The sequence below is a fragment of the Rattus norvegicus genome, chromosome 1 (genome assembly GCF_021556685.1).
Source record: "Rattus norvegicus strain SHRSP/BbbUtx chromosome 1, alternate assembly SHRSP_T2T, whole genome shotgun sequence".
NCBI lineage: Eukaryota > Metazoa > Chordata > Mammalia > Rodentia > Muridae > Rattus > Rattus norvegicus.
The window spans coordinates 241,469,525-241,493,792 of NC_141534.1; the positions used below are offsets into that span (position 1 = coordinate 241,469,525).

The 24,268-nt window shown below is 41.4% G+C and overlaps 1 protein-coding gene across 2 annotated transcripts in view; it reads right to left on the bottom strand.

Moving 5' to 3' along the window:
- Prkg1 (protein kinase cGMP-dependent 1) overlaps nt 1-24,268 on the bottom strand; it is a 1,231,555-nt gene that overhangs the window by 329,785 nt on the left and 877,502 nt on the right. For both annotated transcript variants that reach the window (XM_087584755.1, NM_001105731.4), the window contains 1 exon segment: nt 10,787-10,850. In XM_087584755.1, coding sequence (XP_087440881.1) covers nt 10,787-10,850 — 64 coding nt within the window.

The window sequence follows — 24,268 nt, forward strand, 5'->3', positions numbered from 1 at the left end:
TTCATACCTAGACTACCCAGCTATAGTCCTAGTGTGGCTACTTATTTGATGCTCGGCAGTGCTAACACATCAAAGTAAACTAAGCATGTGAAGGCTTTCCTTGAACAGGAAACCAATGAGAAGGCAGAAGAGAGAGATGTGAAGACAAAAGGCGAGCTCAACATTGAGAGCATCACTTTGTGGGGACCTAAAAACTGGGGATTGTGAAAAACCATGAGACACACGAACAATGGATAGTGTCAGGAGAAAGCTCAAATGTCCAATCTGATGAATCAAGCAAGACTCAAGTCCTCAGAGCAAGAGATGATCCTAACAGAGACTTCACATGGTGATAAAAGATAAATCCAGACACTGCATGCTGTTGGATGGTCTGATCCTCCAGGATGTGCACCAGCTGAAGAAGCCTTGAATGTTTGGGCATTGCAGAAAACCAGATTACCTTCTGGTGAAGGCTGCCATGCAGAAAGCAATTCCTCTGTATAAAAACAACCTCCAGAAGGATGCTGCTGTCCAAAGTCAGACCAAGTGCTAGTAGGGAAATTATCTACAGAAAGCAGGGACATTGAAATCGTCTACACTCTGTTCAATTTTTCTATTAAACTGGAGTCTTTAAAAAGAAGTCTCTTAGCAGAGGAAAAGTTGTGTTTTTAAAAAGTTAGAAAACAGTTCTATGAAGTGGGGACTATTGTTACCACGGCACTCCAGAGGAGATCTGAATAAATGAAACTAAAACCAAACCTATCAAATCCTAAAATGGACTTTGTCTTTCTCTCTAATTCTCTATGCTGCCCTTCATACCTAGACTACCCAGCTATAGTCCTAGTGTGGCTATAGTCCTAGTGAGGCTGAGGGAAGGTGAATAACTTATCTAGATCACATGACTGGTGAACCATGACTCTATATGGATGACAGCCAATACTCAGATCCTGGTGTTTGCATTGTACAAAAGAAGTAAACATGGGTGCAGAGTCTATATATACACAGTTATACACAAATCCATATACTCTGGACCAGCATCTCAATCCCATGAATAAGCAACTAAGGAGAATGGAAAAGAAGATGAGAAAAGGTGATTTTTGTTGAAGAAACTGCCTTATGTACAAGAGAATAGCTGTGGAGAGTCTCCACTCTCTTAACCGACTGGTGGCCTACATCTCCCTTCCCCAGGGCTTTTACATTGGAAAGCACTCTTCTGCACGAAGTATTTATGTTCTTTAATACATTATTCTGGATGTTTTCCTGGGATCAAGGGAAGAGAAAGTTGATGGCAGAAGAATAAGACTTATTACTATCTAGTGTTCTTCCTGTTCTTGGTTCCCCATATCTTCTCTGCTTTCTTCTTGTGTTGGGGGCCATGAAGTTGCTACACCAGAGCCTCTGTGAGACGCCATGTATGTGCATCAGATGAACACTTGGGTTTTAGATTGCACTCTCCATTCTCTTCTTGTGCATTTGAATGGGAAGCGAACTTCTGAATGGAAAGCAGAGCTTACATTTCATTCACTGGCTTATGCATAGAGCACGCATCTGTGGGAAATTTATGTGTTCAACAATCTTCAGGGAACTGAAGTCGGGCATAATTCTGTACAAACCTTCTCTCTTCCAAAACTGGATGCATGGTGAGAGATAACCATGGTACTTAAGGTGCTTGTAGAAAACCAGGAGATAGATAACTTCAAAGGAATGCAGGAAGAAGCATATGGCATTATAGCATCAGCTGCAAGAATGAATTGTGTGAGCACAAAGAGAAAAAAATGTAATAGATTTAGTTGCAATAAGCTATAAGTGATAAATAAAAGGATCAATGTGCTTTTGAGAATCATCTTTGGGAGAGGGAAGAGGAGAGTCTTCGCTAACGACTGTACTGCACGCTAATTTACATAAGATCATAGAGAGAAGAGAGAGCCAGCCAGGCAGTATTGTGCTACACTCTATTTACAGGACAAACCAGGTTACATCTATTAAAGTAATAATCTGAGGGGAAGCAATAAAAACGAATAGTAGCACTCACTTCCCAGAGAGCCAAGAGAAGTTCATCTATATAATCTTGTAGTAACTGGGGGAACATAAGCCACACAGATGCAGTGTCTGTCATACTGAACTATCCCAAAGGCCCTGACTGGTCACAGTTTGCGCCTCATTAACACTGACTGACAGCTGATGAACAGTCATGATTGAAGTTCTGCTTGCCCAGGCTGGAACTTTATCTGTAGGAGCAGTTACGGTCTCTGGCCTAAGCCATTGCATGACTTCTTCTCTACGGGGAGGTGGTAGGCTGCCCTTGGCAGAGACTCAGAAATGCACTGAGGTCCCTGAGGCCTAGGATGGGAAACCTGGGTTATCCCTTCTCACACTGTTTGATAATACTTCAGAGGACTGACAAGCTTTGTATTCTGAGGCTAAACCCAAAAGCCCAACTGGTTTTCTTATCTAACCTTTTATTTGTCAGCATAAGAATGACTGTATTCATTGATCTGCATTTAGCCTCTGTGCATGCACCTTGGAACTAGGCTTTTTGGGGGGTACAATGAGAGCTCGAATTGAACAAACAAACAAATAAAAATCAATCAAACAAAATTAAGTAGATAAAATTCTGTCACTTTGTTTTTAAGCAAGGCAGTTCATCTGCTGTTTATCTTTTGTCTGTTGAAGAGTTGTTCAAAGTTCATGGTAGTCTAGGTAAGCGCTGACTATCAGGAGCCTCCATGAGTGGATCTCACAACAAACTGAACTCAGAGAGACTATCAATTTCCATTTTTACACGAATGCCCACAAATGGCAAAGCACACAAATGACAACAATCACCAGTGCTGAGTGCACTAGGACATTCACATAAGGTGAGCATTTCAAGAAATCTCTACTGTGATTTCTAGGAAACTGATTTATTGCAGTTTGGCTTCTATTCTAGTATGCTAGAATACATGCATATTTTAAGGAACCACAAGTAGCCTGGGGCAAAGCATGCATGCTCTGGTGATAAAATGGCACAAAGTGGCATGCGTAGAAACCTGTGGAAGGCTTCAAGTGGATCCCTATGATAACAAGTGTAAAATTATAACTGGGAAAAACAAATTATCCAAGAAAAAAATTTTTAGTATATCACCCAAGATATACCATAGAGTAGCTCCCAAATGCATTGTTTCTAGTGTCAGATTATGGGGTATTAGCTCCTCATGTGTCTAGTTGGGCCTTCTTAACTTCAATGCCCCCACAGGTAAATTAGAGTCAGAATAAGAACATTAATCTGGGGTAGAACTGAACAGATGCTCTTCAGCTGGCAGAGTGAATGAAAATGATTGGAAATTATTCATGTGGTGTTTTTGTTTTTAAGTCAACTGCTCACAGGAACCCAGAAAAGATACATGAAACTAACAAGAGAAAATGGGGAAGAGCCTCAAAAAATTTCTGGAATAGAACACCAACGGCTTATGCTCTAAGATAAACAATCAACAAATGGGACCGCATAAATTTGCAAAGCTTCTGTAAGGCAAAGGACACTGTCATTAGAACAAAATGGCAACCAACAGATTGGGGAAAGATCTTTACCCATTCTACATCTGATAGAGAGCTAATATTCAATATGTATAAAGAACTCAAGAAATTAGGCTCCAGAGAAGCAAATGACCCTATGAAAAATTGGAATAGAGAGCTAAACAAAGAGTTCTCAACTGAGGAATACAAAATGGCTGAGAAGCACCTAAAGAAATGTTCACCATCCTTAGTCATCAGAGAAATCAAATCAAAACAACCCTGAGATACCACCTCACACCAGTCAGAATGGCTAAGATCAAAAACTCAGGTGACAGTAGATGCTGGTGAGGATGTGAAGAGACAGGAATACTCTTCTATTGTTGGTGGGATTGCAAGCTGGTACAACCATTCTGGAAATCAGTCTGGAGGTTCCTCAGAAAATTGGACATAGCACTACCTGAGGATCCAGCTATACCTCTCTTGGGCATATATCCAAAAGATCCTCCAACATATAACAAAGACACATGCCCCACTATGTTCATAGCAGCCTTATTTATAATAGCCAGAAGCTGGAAAGAACCCAGATGCCCTTCAACAGAGGAATGGATACAGAAAATGTGGTACATCCACACAATGGAGTACTACTCAGCTATCAAAAACCATGACTTCCTAAAATTCTTAGGCAAATGGATGGAACTAGAAAAAATATCATCCTGAGTGAGGTAACCGAGTCACAAAAAAAAAAAACACAAATGGTATGCACTCACTGATAACTGGATATTAGCCCAAAAGCTTGGAATACCTAAGAAAAAATTCATAGATCATATGAAGCCCATGAAGAAGGAAGACCAAACTGTGGATGTTTCATTCCTTCTTAGAAGAGAGAACAAAATACTCACGGGAAGATATATAGGGACAAAGAGTGGAGGGACTGAAGAAAGGGACTGGCCCACCTGGGAATCTATCCCATATGCAGCCACCAAACCCAGTCACTATTGGACAGTAGCCAGATATGGGTGTCCCCTGAGAGGTTCTGTCAGAGCCCTAATGATACAGATGAGGATGCTTGCAGCTAACCATTGGCCTGAACAGGGGGACCCCAGTGGAGGAGTTAGAGAAAAGACTGAAGAAGCTGAAAGGGTTTGCAACACCATAGGAAGAACAACAATATCAACCAACTAGACCCCACTAGAGCTCCCAGGGTCTAAACCACCAACACATGGAGGGACCCATGACTCCAGCCACATATGTAGCAGAAGATGGCATATGTCCAAAATCAATGGAAGAAAAAGCCCTTGATCCTGTGAAGGTTTGTTTCCCCAATGTAGGGTAATACCAGGGCGTTGAGGCTGGAGTGGGTGGGTGGGAATGAGAGAATCCTCATAGAAGTAGAGGAGGGGGGATGGGAAAGGGGGAAGGGGGATAACATTTGAAATACAAATACATAAAATATACAAGAAAAATAAAATTATTTTTAAGAAGAGAACCAAAGTAAAGCCTGGAGTCTCTCCCTTCAGTGAGCATCCTTTCCCATTAGGAGTCCCTGAGCCCACCTCTACATGGATGCTGTAACTGCTCACTCTGGGACCAAGCCCACCTCTGCATGGATGCTGTAACTGCTCACTCTGGGACCAAGCCCACCTCTGCATGGATGCTGTAACTGCTCACTCTGGGAGTGTCCATTAGCAGCTGGGGAAGCTTCATCTACCTTGCTTCCTTCTAGTCTCACTAAGCAAGACTTAACTGAGACATACTACTGGTGAATTTTATGTGTCCTGTTCCCAATTCCCCTAAAGTCATTGTCACAAACCTGTACTCACTCAGATTAGCATCACTTGGTGGGAGAAAACCTCACCAGCCATAGGAACACCTTGACCAAGAGTGCTTAATTATACACACATACCTTTTGTCCCCCGGCCCAGTTCTTTTTCTACATAAGCCTAAAGCTCCATGTCAGTACTCCCAAGATAAAGTTAAAACCATCAGATCCCCTTTCTCTGTTCTTCCAATGTGTGCATTATTAAATTTCCTTTCTCCGCATTTCACAATTATTCATCTCTTTAATTGGGATATTGGGCTGTGTGGCTATCCTAGTCCTCTGGGAATCCTGCAGTGAGCCCTTTTGCTCTGAAATTTCAGTCATAAACCCACGACGACATGCTCTTGTTAAATTTTCTGAAGCCCTCTCTCACAACTTTTCTCCCCAGTTAAAACAGTAAACTCGTTTCTATGTTAAGACTATGCATCTACTCTACTCCTCGCTCCACTGGAACCCCATTAGATAGGCCATTAGACCTTGGCTTAAATCTTACCTTCCCTTAGTAAAGTCAAATTGAATTAAGTTTAACCTAAAACTGCTATTGTACATATTTTAACTTTGATTGCAGGGTTTATCTAAGCAAACTGCATTTGTACCACTATGCTCGACTATGGTTTTTCTGTCAATAGTAACTTCAGTGGGCTTATCAGTGGGCGCTTATCTGTAGCCACTGGAACGTGTGCCATCGGAGAGCAGAGCCTGAATCCCCGAGGCTCAGAGCAACTCCTGACACATAGCAGGTGTTCCATAAATGTCTGCCTCGTAAACAAAGCTGCAAACTTACTTATTGGCCATAATGATACTGCTTCTGAAGTAATTTGGGATTCTTTCCCAAATTTGTGGATATTGGTGGAAAGCTTGATTATTATGCAAGCACATTTGTCTTTGACGTTAAGTGATATGGCTGCTGCTCCTGTTCTTCTAGATTTGTTTCACATTATCTGATCCGTTATTCCAGTCTAACTTCTCATTGTTCTTGCTTATTCAACCTGGGCGTTTTGCCTGCACCGGATAGCACGTTTATATTTGGTACACTTACTTCATATCGATGCCCTAAAAACAAATGTGTGGGACTCAACTGCCTGCTCTCTTTTGGACACCATCCGAACATCTGAACATCTTCTAATTGGAAATGTGACTTAGAGACTGGGGAGATGGCTCTGCAGTCAACTGCATCCCTGGAAATCATGGCAGCCAGAGTTCAGATCTCCAGCTCTCCCGTGAAAGGCAGGTGTGGCAACACATACTTATAATCCCAGTGCTGACGGTGTGGAGACAGGAGGATCCTGGGGCTCAGCGTCTGGAAGCTGAATCAATTAGCTAACAGTTCTGTGAGAGGCTGTCTCAAAAAGCCACAGCGAACAGTAATAGAAGGCATACGGTGTCCACCTTTGGTCTCCGCCCAACTGTCTGTACACCATGCACCTTTGTGCATACACCTACGAGACGCAGTACATACGATATACACACATAAGATAGAAGAAAGAAAGAAAAGAAAATACAGCCCCAAATACTAAAATACATCGTGAGCCACTGTGACCATGGTTACATAAGACAGCACAAACACTTCCACAGCTGCGAAGAAGAAAGAATGATTAAAGGATTTCACGGGATTTTAGTTTTGTTTTGCTTTATAAAGAGGTTGATTGGAGCTAATGAATTTATGCCTCAGTTTGATTTCTTTGAAACACAGATGCACCCCCACACATGAATATCACACAATATATGAGTGTCTGTATATGTGTTTGTATGTGTTTGTGTGTTTGTATGTGTGTGTGTGAATGCAAGTGCACACACATTCATCAGAGAGTTCTGCCATGTATTTCACAAAGACAAATGAAAGCCGAAAGGCCCACTGGGAAAAGCAGTTTCTATTTACAGAGGTTACAGGCCAGCACATCCACAGAGAAATACACCCAGACTTCTTGTGATGAATTTCTTTTATACTTGAACACAGAAGTCAAATGCAGCCATGCTCTGGTTCACTTTGTGGTCACACATGAAAGAGATCAATAAATCACAGGACAGCTGACTTCAATAGCCTCGAAGGATTTATGAATGGAGCACAGATCTTCCAGTAGAGCTTCAACCAAAGACAGAAACATTCTTAGTCCCTCTCATGTTCAGCCACTCTAACATCCTAACTCCAACAGTTCCTCAACGCCACAAAACTAAAGTCCACTGATCCTACAACTTCTCGCTGGCCTTACCCAAGTCAAATTCCAGAATCGAACCTCTTTATCTTTCTTGCATGTGTCCTCAATTACCTGTCCCCTCACTCAATCACTTCATCTTCCCTTGGGAAAATAACAGCCCTGGTTAGGTCCAGTTATCTGTCTCTCTGGGACCTGAATCTATATGAAAGGAAAAGTAGAGACCAAAAGGAAAGAAAAATTGAACCAGGCATGATGGTGCACACCTATAACTCCATCACTTTGGCAATTGAGGCAGGAGGCTAATGGGTTCAAGATCAGCCTGGCCTATAAAGTAAGATCCCTAATAAATTAATTAAACAAATCTTTCTCCATGTATCTTAATTTATATAAGGAATTGCTAGCATCAAATTGGGTCTTCGTGATACTTGGTAATCTCACTGTATTTCTAAACCCCCATTTCCTCCCACCACCGATCTTTGTAAGCCATTCGGCTGTCTACCCCTCCTGCACTCTGTTTATGTCCCTGCTTTCTATATCACGAAGAAGACAAAATGTTCAGTCAGGATTTGCATAGCCCCATCCACTGCATCAGCCCACTCACTCCATAGGCACCATTGCCTTGACTCTCCTGGAACGCCTACCATCTTGTGCAAGGTGCTGTTTCCCACTCCACTGTATTTCCTGGGCTCCTGCCAGTGCCATTTTCCCTGACAATCCATCTGCCCAAGTTTCGAGGACTCTTGGCATTTTCCCAGGTTCCACTGGGCTCCATTTACTCTCTTGTCTCTTAGAGCTGAACTCTTAAGATTAAATCAGAGCTTTACTCTGTGTCCTCCCATTCATTCATTCATTCATTCATTCATTCGTTCGTTCATTCACTTTCCTTCTCTCTGCATAAATTCCTTTCCCCACTTCTGTTACAGGCAAGTAACCATACACATGTATCTTATTAGTAAGACTTCACTTATAATTGCTAAGCCAAAAGTATTTTATATGCTTATATTTTAATGTATATGAATGACATTTTTAATCATAATTTTTATTTGTTTAAGGTTTCTCCTCAGCACTATAATTCATTCATTTTCCTCATTCACTATACTCCAGCATGCTCAGTTACATTCATGATATTTTATTAAGTTTTGACTGCTACCAGCTTTCATATTCTGTCTAAGACTTCATCCACATTTGGTCCCTCAGAATAAGCACTTAGATAACCAAGAGCTCCTTGTCAAACACTGCTTTAAGCCATCTCTTCTGCCAAAGACCCCAAGGCCCCTATTCTCCCAAATCCTACCTCCCTACACTCCTTGTCTCTTCACCCCAATGTACCCTTCTCCTAGTCTTCTCCATTCCCATTAATACTAACCCAACCCTGCCTTGTATTCATGCCAATAGTCTCATCGACTATCTGAGCCCCTTTTCTTCCACCATGTGATAGCAAAGTTTTTGAGTTATTTTCTCAAAGCCAATCAGTTTCTACCATTTTTTTCCCTCAATCTTCTTTTATGACGGCCAACAAAGCGACCATCAGTTCCTATATTATTCCCCATAGTCCCATCATAGTATAGGCCAAGTAATTCTATTAATCTGTTTAAAGCCATTCAATGGCTTCTATGTCAGTATAACGGAAAAACTCAACAGCTGCAGTGGACTGGAGGCCTTGCATGACGTACCCGCCCCTGTGTAGCTTGATGTAGCTTTGCAGGTATAAAACACACCTTTCCGGGACTCCCAACTCCAATCTCACGTTAATGATTCCTCACACTGTTTGCTAAATTCTCCAGGTGACTCATGTCAGGGGTGTTTCATAGAGGGTTTTCTCGGCCACTGGCCACTCACTCCTCTCATCCCCTTTATTCAATTGACAATTCTAATGCTATTTACTCATTCCCAAGACTCCATCTTTCTCTCAAACTCTGCTTAAATTCTTTTCTTCAGCATTTGTCTTTATTGAATATAGGGACAAGGGTGATTAAAGCAAGCCTTTTAAAATGTGTGCTTGTGTTCCAAAGCAAAGTCCTCTGCAGGGCCAAGTGCTCTTAACCCCTGAGCCATCACTCTGGTCCCTCAGTTAAGTTTTCTTGCAACTGGTTGATTATGAGGGACTTTCCCTGTCTTTCTAGAATGTAAACTCTATGAGGAATTGACCATGAGAATATTTCACAAGCTTAAGAAGCATATTTATTCCCTAAACTTACACCTTCACCCCTTATGGACCAGTGTTTATAGTAAGAATGCCTTTGCTCTTTTTTGACTTAATGTTTTTATTTAATCAGCTGTCCTTTCTCATCTAAAACTTGTATAACACAGTCATAAGCCTCTAATTATCTTTTTTACAAAAGAAATTATTCAGATAGAAATAAGCATATCAAAACATTATTACATAATTTTTTCTATTTACAGATAGTTTATATACATTGAAACACGCAATCTAAAAGCTCCCACAGGCCAAACACAACCTCTTGCCTTGTCTTGCCTTGTCTTGCCTTGTCTTGGGTGTGATATTTCCCTCCTCCTCTTTTTCTCCCCTCTTTTTATCCTTTTCTTCCTTATGTCTTTTTAGAAACAGTGTCTCGTATACTCCAGTCTAGCCTGGAATTCACTAGGTACCAAGGATGACTTTGAACTACTGATCTCCCTCTTTTGCATCCTGAATGTTGGTGTTACAGGTATTTGCCATTATGCATGGCTCCTCCTGGAGTTACATTCTCCACTGTCAATCAGTAACCAGAAGTACCTGAGTAGAAATCTCTGGGAAGAACTCAGCTGTGTAGGAAGAATATCCAGTCAAGTCTCCTGCCATCACTGAGGGAAAGCAGGCTTTCAATTCAGTGCAAAGGTTCTCAGTGTGAATGGAAGAAGTTTGTTTCCTTTCTGTTCTCCTCTTCCTCAATACTATGGCTTCTATGAGTTAAAGAAAATCATTCTGCATCCAAGCATGAAATTATATGTATAAAATATGCACAGATACTTAAAATATATAGACCCAGTTACTAATTCTTTTTTGTAAAGTTGTTAATATCAGGGTGCCAACAACTACAATTAATTGAACTCAGAATAAAAATGTCAACATATTATTCATAGATGTCAAAGAAATTTTACATTTACCACAGTGAAATGTTTTCTGTCCTTTGTCCCTAGCTCACCTGTGTCTAACTGTGTGTAAGCATTGGGTGTGCTAAGCTGCTTTTAATTTTGAAGTCAAATCTACTGCTCATCCAAGAGCTCGGGTCAAACTGGCATGATCTCTTGGCCATCACAAAGCTGTGGAAGAAAGAAGCCCAGCTTAGCTCGTAGTCTGGCTCGCATCTCAAGACGCACAGAGGATCAAAACAATTACCTCTTCGAGGACATCAGCCAGCTTGCTGAGGATTTCATCAGGAAGGCTCTGGAATGTTGGAACACTGGAAGACAAAGGAAAAAGAGATGTTGAACACCTGCATGGCAGCTTGCTATAACAAATATGGCTGCATGAAAACCGAAACCATTTCATGACTAAGAATCTACAGGTAATGACCCTTTCCCCAACAATCACTAATTAATGGTTTGAGAAATCATCACAGTGTGTTTGATGTCTAACAGGGAGAGAAGTAGATATTCCAATCAGGGTTTCTATTGCTGTCAACAAGGTGATGACCAAGAGCAAGATGGAGAGGGAAGGGTCTATTTGGCCTACATTTCCACATCATTGTTCATCATTAGAGGAAGTCAGGGCAGGAAATCAAGCAAGACAGGAATCTGGAGGCAGAAGCTGATGCAGAGGCCATGGAGAGGTGCTGCTTACTGGCTTGCTTATCTTGGATTGCTCAGCTTGCTTTCTAATAGAACCCAGGACCACCAGCCCAGGGAAGGCACCAGTTCAACAGTGGGTTGAACCTCCCCCATCAATCACTAATTAAGAAAGGGCTCAGTAGGCTTGCCTGCAGCCCAGTCTTATGGAGGCCTTCTCTTTATTTCCCTCTCAAAGGACCCTAACTATGTCAAGTTGACATAAGACTTGTCAGCGCAAGTGACCTCTTGTCATTCTGACACACAAACCTATCACTGTTAAGACTCAGACTTTTCTTTCTTATTCACCCTCAAGATCACATATTAATATAAACATAAACCATTTTATAAACTTCAAAAGCCCAGGAGCCTTACAAATTTAAATACTTTAAAAGTCCAGTCTCTCTTTTAAAATAAAATCTAAAATCTCTTTTAAAGTTGTTAAGCCTCTTAACTGTGAACTCCTATGAAATAAAAAAATAAATACTTTCTTATTTCAAGAGACAAGAACCAGGGTACAGTCACAATCAAATAAAGAGAAAACTGAGCTGCAGCTTGCAAAGAACTTAGTGTTTAACATCTGGGATCTACTCAGGATCTCCTGGGCTCCTATATGGGGTTTCGGTCACTTTTCTGGCTCTGTCTCCTGCAGGACACCCAGGTTGTCTTCTAGGTTCCAGCTGGCTACACTCCACTGCGGCTGCTGTTCTTGGTACTCATCCCACAGTACTGGCGTCTCTAAAGTGCTGGGGTCTCTTGCTGCAATTAGTCTGCACTTTCAGCAATAACCTCTCCTCAGCTCTCTTCAGAGGACTTCACCTCTGCCACACAGTGCCAAGCCTCAGCTGATCTCCGTGACCCCTTCCTGCCTTCAAAACCACCTCCAACTGAGTGAGGCATACACTACCAAATTTAACTGGCAGCATGATGTACAATCTTGGCTGCCTCAGGAACACAGCTTCAGTGTGGTGAGCCCAAGGAGACACAGCTCAAGTCTTTACCTCAATAATGCTGGTCTCTTAATCTGCTTAATCACAGGTGATTCTTCAGCCCCAGCTGACCAGCATCCATTGCCCATGGAAGCAAAGATTTGTCTTTAGCACTTCTGGTCTCTTTTTAACTCCAGTTAGTTCATCAGTTCCAACAGACCAGACACCACAGATGCTTCAAACAAATGGTCTTTGTTTCCTACTGGAACTTCACAAGCCAGGCCTCAGACATACTGTTCTCAAGAAGCCCCTACAGAACATCCCACTGAGCTTTCAATACTCAATGACTATCACAGCCCAAAGTTCCAAAGTCCTTCCACATTCCTTTCAAAAGCAGCATGGTTGGGTCTGTCACAGTAATACCCCATGTTCTGGTACTGATTTCTGTTCTAGTCAGGGTTTCTAGTACTGTGATTAAAACAAAAACAAAACACAATGACTGAAAGAAAGTTAGGTAGGAAAGGGTTTAACTTAACTTACATGTCATATCTTACTTTGTCACTGAAGAAAGTTGGGGCAGGAACATAGACAGGAGTTGATGATGCAGAGGTCATGAAGGGATGTTGCTTACTGGCTTGTTTCCCATGGCATACTCAGCCTGATTTCTTATAGAACCTAGGACCACCAGCCCAGGAGTGACCCCCCCACAATGGGCCTGACCCTCCCCCAATGAATCACTAATTAAGACAGCGTCCCACAGACTCGTGATCTACAATGCATCATCTTTCTCTAAGCATTTTCTTAATCATGGCTTCCTCTGCCCTAATAGCTCTTGCTTGTGTCAAGGTGACATAAAACTAGTCCCAGTATGTTGCATATAAGAGCTTAGTGTTTGGTCACTGCAGGTCAATCCATACTTCTTTATATTCATGTGACTTTGAGGGCCTCAGCCATAATGGGGAGACAACTCCTCCCCACATCAATCTCCTCTCACCAGATTCCACGAAGCTCTCCTCCTTTTCCAAGGTTCTCCTATGTACACAATCTTCTATGTGCTAACTGTACCCGCCCTTCAATACATTCGAATTGAGGAATGATCGTGACCTGAAAATGTTCTTCAACAGCTGCTGTCCTCAGCACCTCACCTACTCACTCAGGTTCTCCTAGCATGATTCTTTTTCTTTTTCCTTAGCTCGAAGTTTTGGTGGCTCTAACCTAGGACATACTAGACAGACATGCTTGCCTCTGAAAGATACCCAGCCCTACTGTGTCCTCATTAGAACTGTAATCAGAGAATCAGAGGTGAAGCTTTGTGGAATCTGGTGGAGAGCAAGTGAGAGAGAGAGAGAGAGAGAGAGAGAGAGAGAGAGAGAGAGAGAGAGAGAGGTGTTCCCCATCATGGCTGAGGCCCTCAAAGTCACATGAATAAATAGAAATGGGGATTGACCTCCAAACAATCGTTCTTGAGGGCATGTCTTTACTGCGAAGATGAAAACACATTAAACACAAGAACTGAATATGGGTTGAGTGGGTTTCATAATTCATAAGCTCGGGATCATTGGTTGAGTCAAGACATGAAGGCACTGACTGTGAATACTTCATAAGACAGTGGTTTAAAAAAATAAACAATTTCGAGATATTCTTACTTCCGTGAATGAGAACTACTGCAAAGAAGTTGTGACTACAAAACCTGTTTAACTGATTGACTTCAATGGTATGGAAAGGTCAGAACATTACAAGTGCAGAGCAAAATTATCCCAGGGCATCTTTAGCACTCCTAATCACTGTTCTCTGTATTTGATCCGACTTTTGATTAAATACTGCAGAATGTAAGAACCGAACCCTAGTTTCCACCACCTGAAAGGCTAAAAATGCTCTCAACTAGCATCTAAGGTCTATAGACATTTCCCTGCTTTGTTAGAGCTTCCTTGCCATCAACAAAAGTAAGAAAGTTGTGACCTCACTAGAACATGATATTGGGGAACCCCAAAGCTGTGATCGTGGGACATGGCCAGTCATATTAGGCCCCCTTTTGTTCCTTTGAGGACAGAGCTGTTTCTCTCATTGATACTTTAGGTCAATGGGCTGGAGGACAGGAAAAGGAGAGATGGACTGCAAGGGGTAGTCACAGTGGTACACCCCAAAATGAGGAAGATCATTTATGCTTTGGAATGGTTGCTAAAGCTTTATATCTCCTTAGGACCAAATTCCAGCATCATTGGTCCCGTATTTATATGTAAATTTGACAGACTATTAGTCCAACCAAAACAGCTTAGGGAGCACCATTTCTTGCCCTCCCAACCCTTCCCATCCGAACTCTGATGTATCCTTCCCTCATAGCCCAATCAGTGCAAATTCTTCTACAGAACTGACCAAAAATTCTCTAAACTCTAAGCCTGCTCAAGGACATTTTGAACTGCTGCCTTGCCTCCTCAGGATCATTGCAGGAAACAATCCTCCCCACCCAGCCCTTTGTATTTCTGGCTAGCACCCCTGTGCTTCCACAAACACTTTTTTATTTTAGAAACAGCCTCGATTTGGCTGCTTTGAGAAAATGTATTCAGATTAGATCGGCTAAAACTAAAACTGATGTGCAAAGGTCACTTCCCTTCACCTCACCCAGGTCTCGTTTCTTCCCAAGAAACAGCAAGTGAAATTAGTGAATGATGTCAAAGGTAGAAACTGAAAAAAGGCTTCATTTTTTTTAATTTAATTTATTCACTTTGTGTGAGGCAGAGTCTCACACTGGATCCCAGGCTGGCCTTGAACTCGTGACAGTCCACCTGCCTCAGCTTCCCAACCATCATAGATCATGACACCCAGGCCAAACCTCATTTATATGTAAACTAATAAAGAATAAGCACTCAGTAAGTAAGGTATATTTCCTGAAAGTCTAATGGAAATGCCAACTGGCGTGTAGGACTAAAATCCCATTTACTCGGGCTTGTGAGCTTGAATAGAGAGACTACAATTGAGTGAGTGTACGTTGCATGTCTAATAGCTGATTTAGAACACAATTTCAGATATATGAGCGTGAGACAATGGAAGGAGCCTTAGCATGCAGCTTTAAACCAAGCATGAACAACCGACTGGCCTACTGTTAATTTATTACTCTAGTTCCCATTACTCAGGGAAAAGCCTACTGATAAATTCCCAGGGTTTCTTCAGTGGTGTATCAATTCACCCAGGACCACCTCGTTCCTGCATGGTCTGAGCCAAGTGGGTTTTCATTTCCAGAAGGCAGCCAGCTTCAACAGCTGGACAGACAGAAGACTATCACGCTGTGATCTGTGGGTTGAGACCCCTCTGGGGGGTCACTTACAGGATATTTACATTATGATTCACAACAGTAGCAAAATTACAGTTATGAAGTGGAAACAAAATAATTGTACGGTTGGGGGTCACCGCAGCATGAGGAGCTAGCTGTATAGAAGGTTGGCAGTGTTAGGAAGGCTGAGATGCACTGTGCTAGAGGAAGCTAGGTCCCTGAGTTCTGTGGAAAACTCTGCCCCTTTCTTTGTTCTTTTGATGAACTCTATTTCAACTCCTGAGATGTTAGATTAATTGGTGTTCAACCACATTGAATACTCGTGGAAAATACACACTACAACTGAATTTTATGATTGGATGCTATCTTAAAAATTCCCCTTACTTCTACAGGACAGCTTCTACTTAAATACAGGCTCTATGTAAAGCATGCTACATTTTCAATGCCATGAGGAAAAAAAAAAACCAAAATTTTCTTGACCGTGCAGCGCATTAAGTGAAATCAAAAATGTTTGAAGTTAGAAGGATATTTTAAATTGATAATGGTTTATAATTGTAAATATTTCAAAACACTTGGCTGTGGCTGGGGATTTGGCTCAGTGGTTGAGTACTTATGTAACAAGCATAAGACCCCAGTTCTAGCCCCAGCACAGAACAATCACACAAACAAATCGGGCAGCATTTATTAAAACAGATAAAGAATCCTTTAAGAAGAGTGCTAACTGACGATGGTCCAGCAGGTATAAGCACTTGCTGTGTAAGCATGAGGTCCTGAGCTCAGATCCCAGCACAAAAATCTGTAAATCCCAGCATCATCTACATGCATAATCCCAGCACCACTGTCACAGGGAGAGAAAGAGTAACTGCTGTGCCTCGCTGGCGGATGGTTTAATAGGGCATGAATTCAGGTTCAGTGAGAGACCCTGCTTCAAGGGAATGAGATGGAGAGTGACAGAAAAGGGCATCCAAATCCTTCCTCTGGCCCCCCAAGAGCAAACTTGTACACACACACACACACACACACACACACACACACACACACACACACCATGTTCAAACATGAAAAAAATAAGAAATAGCCAGTAACATCTACCTCACTTCTGGACTTAAATGAGAAATCATGGGCTGGAGAAATGACTTAGTGGTTAAGAGCACTGACTGCTCTTCCAGAGGTCCTGAGTTCAATTCCCAGCAACCACATGGTGGCTCACAACCATCTGTTATGGGATCTGGCGCCCTCTTCTGAAGATAATGACAGTGTACTTATATACAATAAATAAATAAACCTTAAAAAAAAGAAAAGAAAAATCAACAGAAAAAAGTCAGTGATTTCATGCTTATTAGATGCTTCATGCTGAAGAAGCTCTGTTCATTAAAATCACATGATCTATTGTTCTTTAAACACTAGATAAGTTCTATCATATAACTAACCTGCTTTCTGAGAATTATCTGTCTGCCAGTAGTTTGAACTCCACAAACAAAACAACCAAGGAATAGTCAGTTTAAAATTGTACCCGGAAAAGATTTGAGCTGAATTTTCTCAAATGCATCAAAAGACATCAATTGAGAATCCAATAATTTTCGTGAATGGTAATTCAAGATAGGGCTCTCTGGTTTGAAAAGCTGAAGGCAACCCATTAAGAGAACAAACTTGCACAGAGAATGTTAAACACTAGAGAGGAATATTTTATGGTCAAAATAATGTGTTACACCAATTTGTATGTTAATTACAAGTAGTTTCTACACATGGGTCAAATGTCCTGATTCCTAAGAATCTGCACTGGGCTTGAAGTAAGAGAGCCACATTTTGCGGTAAGATAATAGAGGTGATTAAGTGTGGTGCTTTTCCATTTGTTTTTTTACTGAATGAAGCAGAGGCTTGGAATCTGTAATGACAGATGATAGAAGATGAGATTTGAATGGTTTTTATTTGCCAGGCATTACTGGGCTAAGGGTTTTATAGATAACATGAATTTCATTTTTACAACACCCTTATCACTAGCCCATTCTAGCCATGAATTTTGCAGATAAGTGTGACCAACCTTGAGAGGTTGTCTAAGGTCATATCAAACTACATCAGAAGGAAAAAACCCCCTCCCATTTAGATGGATGGGAGCTCATCAATACCTCACTGAAATATGTAATTTACAGGGAGGATACTAGAAAATGCTTTTTAGAATAGTGCTTTGCCAGCAGGTGGTGACGGTACATGCCAGTCATCCAACATTCAGAGGCTAAGGCAAGATAACCATGAGTTTGAAAGCAGCATGATCTACACAGAAAGTGACAGCCCAGGTTAGCCAGACCTCCAGTGAGATCTTGCCTCAAAAAACCAAAGATAACAACAGAAAAATCCTAGCATATTAGTCCTTTAGATGAAGATTTACAAATAATCACTTGGTTTAATGTCACTTGAGTGACAGTTATTTTCCAATTTTTTTTCTTAAGAAAATATCAAATATATAAAGGAAAAAGAATAGTTTAAGGATTGCCTGCATTTTCAATACTTGAATCACTTTTTAACATTACACAGGTCTTACATTATTACTTCCCCTTTCTCTGGATATGTCTACTAAGCTACAAGGAGATGTAACTGAACAAATATTTAAGATTATTTTTCATATTTCCAAAATCTCTTCAGCAGATAACTCATAAAAGTGAAGGCAGGAGGGTTCTGAGTTTGAGGTTAACCTGGGCTGTACAAAAAATTTTAGTTTAAGTTTTGTAGCAAGACAGTTTCAAACCCCTACTGGGGGGCCATAGGGGTCTTCCTGAATAACCTTGGTATCATTACCATATAGAATAAAATAAAGTCAATAATATCATGAATAATATATAATGGTCAAGAATATCTTTTTTTAAATTGGGATATTTTAAGATTTTTTTTTATCTTATGTGTATGGGTATTTTGCCTGTATGCATATCTGTGCATCAAATGCATGCAGTTCCTTAAAGGCTAGAAGAGGGTATCAAACCCTCTGTGACTGGAGTTGCAATGATTGTGACCTGCCATGTAGGTACTAACACTTGAACTTGGGTCCTCTGAGAAAACAGCCAGTGCTTCTAACCCCAGAGAAATCTCTCCAGTCTCTATTAATTAGTTATATTTTTATTTTACTTTTTCAGGGGCAGGAGAGACAACTCAGAAGTTAAGAAGTTATACTAGAATTGGGTTTCCAGCGCCCACATCAGTTGGCTCACAACACCTGTAACTCCAGCTCCAGGGGATCAAATGCCCTCTCTGGGCCTCTGTGGATATTACACTCATTCTTGCACAGATTGGCACAGAGACACACGTATATACACATAACTAAAATATAATAAACCTTAAAATGATTTTTAAAATTTATCTTCAAAGAAGACATAGTTGATATCAGGACGTTGCTTTTGGCTACAGTGTCCCTTCATTCTCCTATTGTTTGCCAAACTTTCCACTGTTCATTTTATGGCATTGGCCATTTGAAGACTGTGGGAAAGCTATAATAATAGATATGTCCAATAAACCTAAGGAGTCTTTGGGATTTTATTTCTGACAATTTACAGAATAGAAGTTAATATTATTTAAGAGGCTAAGAACAAACATATCACAACCATACAGGAACACACACAGGATACTAATTATAGATACTATCAAATAACAATAATACAGAGAGATCATTCCTAAGGTGTGGCCCAAGCATTCCTTCAAACTTTCATGGTAGCCTTCAAAGACAAACCTACTTTCATAATGAGTTTAAGTCACTATTTGCTTTTTTAATTCTTATTCCTACATACTCAGTGAAATTGTCTAAGGATTATGTGACATATGACGTTACCATCAGTTATCATCTTAATGGCTAATAGTATTGCCTTGCATATTCTTGTGCATGCATGCACATCCCTGCATGCCTGGGGACAGGGGGTGGGTGAGGCAGTGTTTTAGGGGCCTGGTAGATTCCAGCAAAGAAATCAGAGTGCCTGAATTTTCCTGTGCAGTGAAAATAGAATGGCAATAGATGAGAAACCATGGGTAAGAAGGCTACGGGTAGTAGCAGCTAAGTAGAAACTCAAGTATCTTGCAAATCACTGTAAAGACATAACGAGTGAAATGTAGGGGTCACTGAAGCATTTTGACTCATGGTAACACAGGACTTACATACTGAAGAAACTCTCCTAGAGAGACTATGCTCTGAAGGAAACTGGGAGACCAGAGAGCCATTGTGGCATGGCAGACGATGGAGGTTGGGACAGGGTAGAAGTCAGTGGTGGTTAGAAGTCACGGGACTCTGTGCTGAGTTTTGAAAGCAGAAGCTATGTGGCTGTGGGCTGTGTGACAGGAATGGGAGGAAAGGTGGCTCCTTGAGATTCAAAGGAGGAACCATTAGAAAAAAAGAACTGAATATGGGTTGAGTGGAAGGAGCTGAAGGGGTTTGCAACCCCATAGGAAGAACAAAAATATCAACCAACCAGAGTAAACTCCAAGCTCCGAGAGTAAACCTCCAACCAAAGAGTACACATGGAGGGACCGATGGCTCCAGCTGCTTATGTAGCAGAGGATGGCCTTATCTGGCATCAATGGGAGGGGAAGCCCTTGGTCCTGTGGAGACTCAATGCCCCAAAGTGGGGGAATGCTGGGGCGGTGAGGTGGGAGTGGGTTGGTATGTTGGGGAGCACCTTCACAGAAGCAAGGGAGAGAGGGAATGGGCTAGGAAGTTTGTGGAGGGGAAACCAGGAAGAAGAATAACATATGAAATGTAAGCAGATAAAATAACCAAATAAAAGAAAGAAAGAAGGAAAGAAAAGAAATCTGAATGAATATAAAAAGGGAAAAAGCTAAGATTTCTTTTCATTGACAATATTTTATAAACAAGTTTTAAACTCTACTTAGTACTAAATAGTTTTCGTTTAATGAAAGGTGCGCGCGTGCACACACAGACACACACACAGACACAGACACACACACACACACACACACACACACACACACACACGTTTTTGTTTATTATCGTTGGGGATGGACACCGAGTAGGAGAATCTCTACCACTCCTGCTCTTCTCTATAGGACAAGCTAGTCTGGAACTCACAATACTCTCTCCTCATCAAGAGCTGGGATTACAGCCATTCACCACCAGGACTGGTCATCATTTGTAAATATAAAATGTTGACAATTGCAGAATATCCCTGTAATCTAAGCCCTGGGGAAGTAGAGGCAGGAAGATCAGTAACTCAAGGCCAGCCTGGACTATCTGAGAGCCTCTCTAAAAAAATAAAATATACCTACCTATTTACCTACATGCCTACCAAACAATATTAGATTAGGTCCCACAGTTATAAGAAAAAGTCTTTCCTGAAAAGTTTGAAAACAGCTTAAGAATGCCTTCATTACAGAAAAAACTTACAAAATTATATTAATATATTAATGGTTATATTAAAGTCCTTTGACTCTGTCATAAAAAATCAATTCTGAATCAGATTAAATGCTCCCAATATAGACAAATATTATTTATATAACAGCGACTTAGTACAGAATTAAAGAAAACAATCTCTGACTTACCAGATAAATCAATTTCTGTGGGTATAATATTAAAAGATTAAGTAGGGAGGTGGAAAGAAAATGAGGCCCTCTGAATCACCATGAACAGAGCTATATGAACTCACAGAGACTGAAGCCGCACACACAGGGCCTGCACAGGTCTACACCAGCTCACGGACATAGACATGATGGTTTCCAGCTTACTATTTTCAGAGAACTCCTAAGATCACGAACAAGTCGGTCTCCGACTCGTGTGCCTTCGCTTGGGCTCTTTCGCTTCTATCGGTGGCCTTGTCTACCTTTGGTGCGATAATTCTCGTTTTATCATGATATATTTTGCAATCCTTTTCCTTATCCTCTCCTAGGCAAACCTTCTCATAGGTATTTCTCTCGCAGATTAGCTTCTTCTCACCTGCCCTTTTCTGATGAGAGGCAGGAAGAAATGGATCCAGATGGGAGGGGTGGTGGGAAGGCGCTGAGAGGAGGAGAGGAAGGGGAAACTGTGATCAGGATAAACTGTGTGAGAAGAGAATCTATTTTCAACAAAATGAGGGGGGAGGGGGAGGACCTGGAAGATGGTAGAGGAAGAGAATATGATCAAAATATATGATCATATGAAAAATTGATAAATTTAAAAAAATGATTAAGGTACAAGTCCTTTTTAACATTTTATTTATCAGATCATTCCTTAGTAAGATCATAAAAATATTCCTGCTGCAGGATATCTGGCAGGCTGAGCTACCAGCCAGACCCAGATCCAGGGCTTTGAGTTGGGTGCCCCCCAGCATCTACCCCATTGTGGGCTGGAACACTTGACTGGCGTAGTCCTGCCAGTAAAAGCCTTAGCATCTCCAGGACACAGGGCACCCACAGGATATCCAAGAGCAGTCCAAGTGAGGATCCAGGATTGCTAGAGTAGCAGAAGCCAGAGGCTTCCAACCAGACCAAGGACTCACGAAGTGAGCACGTAAGTAAAGATGTGTGGACGCAAGGGTACACTGTGTGCCCCACGGTAAATGACACATCACAACACTGATGGCAAGATGGGTTTGGTTTTTGTTTGTTTGTTTGTTTGCCTTGTCTTTTCTTTTTCGTTTTTGTTTTCTTTAGGGCAAGGAGGTTGCAAGGGCAGAGAGTAGATATGAAGGAGTGGGGAGAGCACTGCGAATGGGATGCCTGATATAAAATTCACAAAGAATCAAAAAGTTTAAAAAAAATTTCCTGCTCCAGGCATACCCCCCACTCATTTATTATTATTTGAGATTGTCCTGCCTCAATTTACCAATTCCTGAGATTACAGATATTCACTACCACACCTGACTGTTCTCTTAACTGAATGACTTGACACTAATCCCAGGCCAGCCTATTATACAAGAGCCATGTAACTGATCTTACTTCCCGACGTCTGTTCCTTACATCTCAATCGGATCCATTCTGCTCACCACTGTGGATCTACTCTCTTTTGCTAATGATGTGACACACCTTTATCATACAATAGTCCTAACTGCTTAATAGCTGCTCTTATCTCACTAGATTATGAGACGTTGAAGGATTTTGTGCATGAAAGTACTTCAGACAAAGCTAGCTAGTGCAGAGATATGAGATTATGCTCTTATTATCTGTGTGGTAAAGTTTCAATTCTTTGTACTGGATAATGGTATACAGGACAAGCATATAGGCTTTAGACTCGAAAGGAATCGGATTGAACTAGGGTCCGTGACTCACTTTTAATTATGCCTTCAGCAGATTAACTTCTTTAAACTTTAGATACCTCTGAAATGGGGGAGGGCATCGCACCCAGCACACAGGATAATGGTGAAGACGGGAATTAAAACAGTGAGTGGCTCATATTAAACACCTACTTCAGTATATCATGTGCACATATCGTTCCAGTATTGTATCCACTGCTATGACAAAACGTCCTGACCTAAAGCAACATGGTGAAAGAAAGGTTCATTTGGCTTCAAATGCCAGATTCCAGGCCATTATTATGGGAGTAGCCTATTATTCTATCAAGGCAAGAACGCAAAGCATCTCCACTTTGAGAGCAGAGAAAGAGTAAACATGTAAGTCCTTGTGTACTGCTGCTAGCTTTCTTCACTCTTACAAATCATGGGCTCTGGCCCACCCCATGAGCTGGTGCCACCACGTTCAGATGGGTCTTCGTATTGCAGTTTATAACCAGGCAATCCCCTACAGACCTGCCCATAGGCCAGTCTACTCTAGGTAATTCTTCCATTGAGAGTCTTCCTGGATGATTCGGGGTTGTGGCTAATTGGCACTTAAATCCAACCATCACACAGACACATAGACACATTATTTGAGATTTTCAACAACTGAGCACATTTCTAGTGTGTCAGACATGAATCTCAGGCTAAACCTCAGCACCTAATAGGCTGAGGATATAATTCCATTAGTAGGGTGCTTACCTAGCCCTCCCATGGCTCTGGGTAAGGTCTCCAGTGCCACTCATACTGTGACATGTTGGTCCATGCCTAAAAATTTAGCACTAATGAGATGGAGAACTAGAAGTTGAAGATTATCCTTGGCTACATGTGGAGTTGAGGGCTAGCCTGAGCTAAAGACCTCATACCATAAAAAAGTGATGAAAATATCTATTTTATTAAGTTTCATTCATTTCTCCCTTCTTCCCTTCCTTGTTCTTTCCCTTCCTTCTCTCCTATCTCTCCTTCCTTCCCTCCTCTCTCTATTTTCTCACATTCAACAGTCTTCCTGTGTGGCCTTACTGGCCTTGAACTCACAACAATGCTCCTACCTCTGCCTCTTTGATGTTAGACATCTACCCTGCTTCTATATATTTTTCTAATCAAATTATATTGAATGTATGATAACAATTCTCCTTTTGTTGTGAGATTTAGTCACATTCATTGTTTATATCTTTTCACACAATCTGAAGACATTTTATGCTTCAGAAGTAGGAAATACTTTCTATTGTTCTTGATATCAAGAAAGCAAAGGACCCTTGCAGTCCTCTTGACTTTCTGCTTTTGTTGTCCCAGAAGAGGAAGGGAACCTTTGGTCAGGGTCAGAGCCCTGTTGCTTCAAGTGATCTTTCCCGGAAAATCCCATCCAGAGAAGATCACTGTCCAAGTTTGCTTACGGCTGCTGTAATACACACAGTGACTAACCCAACTTGAGGAGGATGGGGTTCATTTGGCTTACAAGTTAGAGTCCATGTTCAAGAAAAAGCCAGGGAAGGAACTCAGGGAGAGAACGTGCAGTTAGGCACTGAAACAGAGACCTTGAAGCAGTGCTGAACACTGACATACTTGGTTTGCTTGTAAACAATCCAAGACCATCTACCCAGAGTCCCTAATGCTCAGAG